Source organism: Maylandia zebra, linkage group LG18, assembly GCF_041146795.1.
Source record: "Maylandia zebra isolate NMK-2024a linkage group LG18, Mzebra_GT3a, whole genome shotgun sequence".
Lineage (NCBI taxonomy): Eukaryota > Metazoa > Chordata > Actinopteri > Cichliformes > Cichlidae > Maylandia > Maylandia zebra.
Genome location: NC_135184.1, coordinates 16,344,513 through 16,350,735, shown reverse-complemented (window position 1 = coordinate 16,350,735; position 6,223 = coordinate 16,344,513). Strand labels below are relative to the sequence as shown.

At 42.9% G+C, this 6,223-nt stretch overlaps 1 protein-coding gene across 1 annotated transcript; it reads right to left on the bottom strand.

Moving 5' to 3' along the window:
* Positions 1 to 413: 413 nt before the first annotated feature.
* snai2 (snail family zinc finger 2) lies at positions 414 to 2,646 on the bottom strand. Its single transcript, XM_004542798.4, has 3 exons — positions 2,421 to 2,646; positions 1,661 to 2,182; positions 414 to 1,369 (listed from the first exon to the last, which is right to left on the bottom strand). Exons 1-3 carry the CDS (start codon positions 2,497 to 2,499, stop codon positions 1,188 to 1,190), a joined length of 783 nt encoding a protein of 260 aa, XP_004542855.1. The 5' UTR covers positions 2,500 to 2,646; the 3' UTR covers positions 414 to 1,187.
* Positions 2,647 to 6,223: the final 3,577 nt, after the last annotated feature.

The following is a 6,223-nucleotide window of genomic DNA, read 5'->3' as shown; positions in this document are numbered from 1 at the left end:
ACTTTGATGGCACGGGTTTCAAAAGCGAGGACGGCTTTCTATAAGAACAACTCCCCTCACAGTTACAGCTTACACAAACTCGGGCAAAGAGGGTGTCGCGGGCCCTCGGAGGGTATAACAAGTGAGTGCAGATCAATATAGCCAGTATGTGTTAAATTTCAAGATTGTTTGATGCCTGGACAGGTTCACAGGGAACAGGTTCAGGCCTGATTCAGAGCTGAGTCACCTCTCTCCTCATTTTTTCCCTTTTTGTACATCTTCATAGCACGGGATGGCGCAAGCCGGATTATATATCATTTACTTTTGTGGACGTTATTCCATTTGAAGCGTGCGACGATCAGTCTAAGGAGCTGCTCGTAAATCAAAGAAGGCTTGACAGAGGAAAAAGCAACTCATGCACGATGCCAAAGGAATTATACAAAATGTCATGAAACTTTATTTTCAAAAGTGTCATGATAATATGAAAATATCAAAAATCATTTAGCATCACAGTTTTCACTGTTAATATACAATCATCTCAGTCACACTTACATTCAATATATAAAAATAGAAAAAGGAACCTGTCGCTGGAAAATGCATATTATTGCTGAGTAAATCTGAGGCACTTCTATTGCTTTCTGAGTGCTGGCAAACTGTTTCTAAAGACTGTGCAAAAGTTATAATAAATTCACCCTAAGTCTAAGTTTGCACTTGTTCCCTATCTAGCAATGGCTTCCATATTCCTCTGGTTATACTGCCATTCATTCCAAATGCACCTTTTGGTATTGCTTGTATTAAAAAAAAACAATAATAAACTGCTTAACAGCCATTGAGAGAGACATTGGTACAAACACTGTAGATAACATTGTGAAGGCATATAAAACTTCTAGACATGCAGAAAAGTGCATGAATAGCACAGGTAGGTGAGTACATGGTTTGACAAAGCTCGACACTGATTGCAATCACAGAAACACTGCTTGAAACGAGAGGCTTGCGAGCACTGAGCTATTTCGCACTCTGAAATGAAATCGGCCGGTAGTAGAAGAAAAAAAAAAAAAGTCTGTAAATTTGTGAACAAACCCACTTTGGTGTGATTCCCTGACAGTTCTCCTGGGTTTGGGCAAAAAAAAACAATAAAGAAGAAAGAGAGGAGGGTGTTTTTTCTCTTTCGTTTGTTTTTTTGGTGGTGGTGGAAAAGGTATCCCAGTTCAGTGTGCTACACAACAACCAGATTCCTCATGTTTGTGCAGAAGAGACATCCTGGAGAAGGTTTTGGAGCAGTTCTTGCATTGGTATTTTTTCACATCCGAATGGGTCTGTAGGTGAGCCCTGAGATTGGACCTGTCCGCAAACGCCCTGTTGCAGTGAGGGCAGGAGAAGGGCTTCTCTCCTGTTGGAGTAGAAATGAGGGAAGAAGTTTGTCAGTGATTGCACACACAGAGACATTGTGGACTATATATTTTTGTAATGGTTGCAACACAGTTTAGAAGGCAAGCACTGCTGATGACTCAAAAGGAGAAAAAGAAAATAAAAAAGAATATCAGTCTGAGAGTTCAGTCTCACTACAACACAGTGGGGAGCTGTTAGAACCACTACATCATATATCAGCATGTTGATCCTGATGAATCTAAAGCTGCTTCTTCACACAGCAGGCCCCACTCTTATCACCAAGTCAACTCACCAGTGTGCGTCCTGATGTGTCCCTGGAGCAGCCACGGTCTGGAGAAAGCTTTCCCGCATATTTTGCAAACACAAGGCAAGGTGTGAGTCCTGATGTGCATTTTGAGAGCCCCCAGGCTAACGTACTCCTTCTCGCAGTATTTACAGCTAAAGGATTTCCTCGTTTGGGCGTCGCAGTGCAGCTGCTTGTGCTTGAGCAGTCCAGAGTACGTGGAGTAGGATTTACTACACAAACTGCACTGGAATTTCTCTGCCTCAACTCCGTGAGGGTCTGTTAGCTTGGGCAGCATCTGCTCGTCTTCATCGCTCCTCGGGCTCTCGGAGCCGCTGTGGTCTTTAGAGGAGGTGTCGGAGAGCGATGAGGGGTATCCAGAGATGGGAGAGAGGTCACTGGGGAGCGGAGATAGTGGCAAGTTGCTGGTAGTCCACACTGTGATGGGGCTGTACGCCGCCGGGCTCAGGATCTCTGGCTGGGGGATGACTGACAGGGGAAGAGCCTTGTAGATGTGCGGTGTGATGAACACTGGAAAAAAAAAAAGACAGCAAGGGTTATGAGACTGTCATGACTTCAGTGAAAAGCACAGATTTCAAAGCAGGTAGTCCAGTGAGTTTGAAACGAAACTAACTTCTGCAAAGTTAAAAAAAAAAAAAAAAAACATGAAACGCGTCTGCCTGTGGGAAACACAACTTTTTAAACTTTTTAGAAAGTGAACACTGCTGCTTTATTTCTAAAAACAAAAAAACATCAAACGAAACTTTACCTGCTGGGCTTTCCAACTCACTATAATTTGGCTTCTTTGCGGAGTTTATGTGTTTCTTGACCAGAAAGGAGCGTGGCATCTTGGAAAACAAGAAGTCAACTTTTGGCAAACTTTTTTTTTTTTAGTTCTTAGTAAAAAGGAGATGAGTGTCAGTTTGCTGCGCGAAGACGGAAATCCTTATTGCTTAAGTCCAGTGGAGTGTCATCCTGCGTCGCTGCGCACTTGGAAACAGTGTAGCTGTAAAGAGCTGTAAATACTGCCTATCAGGTGCATGGGAGGAGCCACCGACTGCTATTTACATAAACTGGAAGCTCAAACCAATTACATTTCGTGTGTACCGCTGAACTGCAAAATGCGCGTGTAGCCTATGGTAGTGCTTGCACACCCCTAAGGGGCTGGGCTAGTGCCATTTATTCCAGTAAGACAGGTGCTTTGTGCATAGATGTGCAAAAACTTGGTTGTGATTCAAGCGTGCAAGTGGGTTAGTTAAGTGCAGTGAGATGAGGAAAAGGAGCAGAGTATTTTTTTTAAAATATCGAAGTAACGAAAGAAAAGGAATTAGGACTTCAGGGTGACATAGATTAGCTACTTAAAATGCCATCGCTAATGCAATCACTGCACGGAGTGTGCACAGTGTCACTGATGATTGTTGTGTTATAAACCTCTGGGGACTTGATTATCCTTTATGGGTGGCATGCTTGAATTGGGGGAAGCTCCCACCAACACCAGCATGCATAATAATGTTGATGATGATAATAAATGGCTTGAAGGGAAAGGGGAGGTTTATAGTGCACACACATATTTATATATACATGTTTATTAACCAGGCAAGTGACTCCAGGAGAGTGCAAACCATCGAATGGCAAAACTGCATGCTGCCATCCACATTCTCATTCACTGGCTAAGGCAAAGAGTGGTCCCTTTCTAATGCAGTTTTCTGCGGGGAAAGCCACACATTTCCTTGTCAATAATGCAATAAGGCATTCATCCTTTAAATGTAAATTTAAGTGTAGTTCCCTCTCAAGGTCAGCATCATACCATAATCAAATTTATCCCTGCTGCTGCTGAACTGGAGAGGGAGAGGCAAACTTAGCAGTGTACGCCCCCTTGTGTTGGAGTCAGTTCTAAGAGACAGGGTGTGAGTCTTACATCTAAACTAACAGGGCAGGAAAAAAAAGAAAGCCACAAAGGCAAAGGCTTAGCTATGGTGATATTGAAAAGCAGCTCCTGGAGCACTTTGATTGGCTGGGTCAGCAGATATGAAAAGCTCCTTATGTCTGGGGCAAGCCTTAAGTTAATTGTGAACTGCTTATCTTATCTAGAAAACATAATTGCAGATCATGAATAGTTTCCCTTTGTGCCTGCTTGGATTATAAAGGGAAGGGAAGGTTATCTGTGCATAATAACTCCCGGCTACTGTCACACATTCAGCACTCTGTAGGCACGTAGGATGGGTGAGAAATGGTGGTGTTTGGTGGTGATCCAGCAGAAAACATTGTGCACTGTAGAAGGTAATGCTTTGAAATCAATATTACCCAGCAAGCAAGTGAAGCACTGCGTGCATGCTTAGGTGAAAGATGTCTCCTTGCAGTTTTCATGCTTCAGTTATGTTCTCTGCATTCAGAGCATGAGGATGCTGTTCTACTGACAGTAATGAAGGAGGGTGGGCAGAAGCTCGGGGCTCAACTGAAATCATATCGCTAATTCTGAAAAGCAGAGGCTGTACTTCATGAGCTCTAAAATTAATTAACGGAGAGGAAGCCTTGAATCCTTGGCCCTACATTATGTCAAATCAGGACAGTGTAACGCCAGCAAAATAAATAAATAATTAAATGTGCTCGGTTAAAATGTGAACAGGACCGTGTGGTCAAGCACAGGTGTTTTCTGCCACACAGTCATGTTTTTCATTGCAGTTGAGTGCGATCCATCAGGACAGTGCAGGTTCAAACTGTTTTCCCAGTGTCACGTTTTCATATCACAACCAAAGAATTTTCCCCAGCAAATAGGAAACGATCAATGACTCTCATCACATTTGAATTCAAATTCAATTTCCAACCAATGCACGAATATGTTATCACCATTTTCCTAATGAGCCTTTCCCACTTTGGACCAATGAGGAGAGCACAGACGAGAACACGTACGCACGCACAGAAACCTCTCATGTGAAATAACTGCAGCTGTCCTCGTTTTGGCACATAACTGTCTGTTCGTGCAGACCCTCATCGCTCATAGTAAGAAGCTGATTAAGAAAATGGGTATAGATCCATTGCTCCACCTTTGTTGTTGTTGTTGTTTTTTTACAGTCCAGTTTTTGATGGTGTACCTAAAATGCAGATTAATCTGACACAGCGGCCAATTTTTCTTGATTTTAAAGTCTTTAGGGAGTGGCATACATTGAAATAACTTGTATGGCCTGCCTGCTAAAGCAGTAAAGCTGAGTCAGCTGCCATAATAGTTATGACAGAATTACTGCAAGTGATGGTGGAAAGTCTGAATTTTTAATGACATAGCCAAAGAAACTAAGTCAAATAGATTAAAGTTGTAATGAGGTCAAAATATCTCCAAGGCTTCTGTTGGGACCTACCTGAGGAATATATAACAACATTAGTAAAGGTGTGAATTAGCTTTGGTGATAATGGATCACAGTTAAGCTTTTGAGGAGGACAGCCTTACTGCTGAAGACACCTATAGAGGCTGCTGTTGTATAGTGAAGTGTGAAGTCAGTGAGCACTTCCATTTATTATCTCCCAATCACACGTCTCCCCTTGGCATAGAGAACCAAGAGAGCAGCTGCAGGTTGCTGCAGCAGTACTGTGCCGTCCAGTGCAGCAGGTTTTGACCCTTAATTAACAAGCCTTAATTAACAGGCTGGAAATCCGGTATATGTGGACTTCAGACTGGAATGTGGTACAAGTGCTGCACAGTTTATGAGTAAGTGCTGCCCGAGAAGGCAGCTTGAAACGTCAGAGGAGTCAACTTGCTTCATGTGGGGAAACAGCGGGATCTTTCAGCTGGCATGATGACAGCATGGAAAATAAGGAGCACCTGGTCAGCCTGCGCAGCTGCTCACGAGAGGGCCTGAGGGAGAGAATCCAAATACTACCAAGTGACTGAATGCATATACAGTGTGTGTGTATGTGCATGTGCTCACTGACAGCAAAAACTGAGTCAGTGTCTGACTGTGCAAGACTGAGAAAATCCACCCATGCCTTTTTTCCCTTTTATAAACCATTCAGCTCAGAGCATTGTAACTCACGTGCGCCAATCATTTTTAAGAATGGTCTACACATGTAAGCAGACATGAAATTATGTTTTTCTTTTGGTCATCTGCACCAGGGCATAGCTTGGTAGAAAAATCTATCAGAAACCTGACCCTTTAATCTAAGCCTAACCTTATCCTGACCACAGCTTCAATCTAAAAAAATCAGTGATTCATGTCAAAGGGGCTTGCAAATCTTAGCCAGATCCCCACAATGTGACAGTTTGGACAGATTTATGTCTGCACAACATGTGCAATACTAATAAACACACACTTTTGGATTGTAGTTTCCAAATAATGAACCAAATACTAACCCCCCCACCCCCTATTTTAAAAGTGAGCAACGGCCACGTTGTCCTCACAAATGTCCTCACATCCCAAGGTCTAAAATTCAAACCGGTCCTAACAAAGATAGACGTACGAGCTCACAAGCACACGCAAGCACAGAGGACCGCAGTGCACGCAAATGTGATTGGTAGAAATAATTTAAAAAATGCTTTGTGATATATTAGTGTGTGTAATGTGGGACAGAGCGACGGGCGTC

Bases quoted from the DNA above. Each gene is read 5' to 3' on its own strand.
- snai2 (XM_004542798.4), bottom strand. From the start codon at position 2,499: ATGCCACGCTCCTTTCTGGTCAAGAAACACATAAACTCCGCAAAGAAG. The intron at 2,183-2,420 runs GTAAAGTTTCGT...TTTTTTTTCCAG, and splicing joins TGAGTTGGAAAGCCCAGCAG to TGTTCATCACACCGCACATC. The intron at 1,370-1,660 runs GTGAGTTGACTT...CTACTCCAACAG, and splicing joins ACACATCAGGACGCACACTG to GAGAGAAGCCCTTCTCCTGC.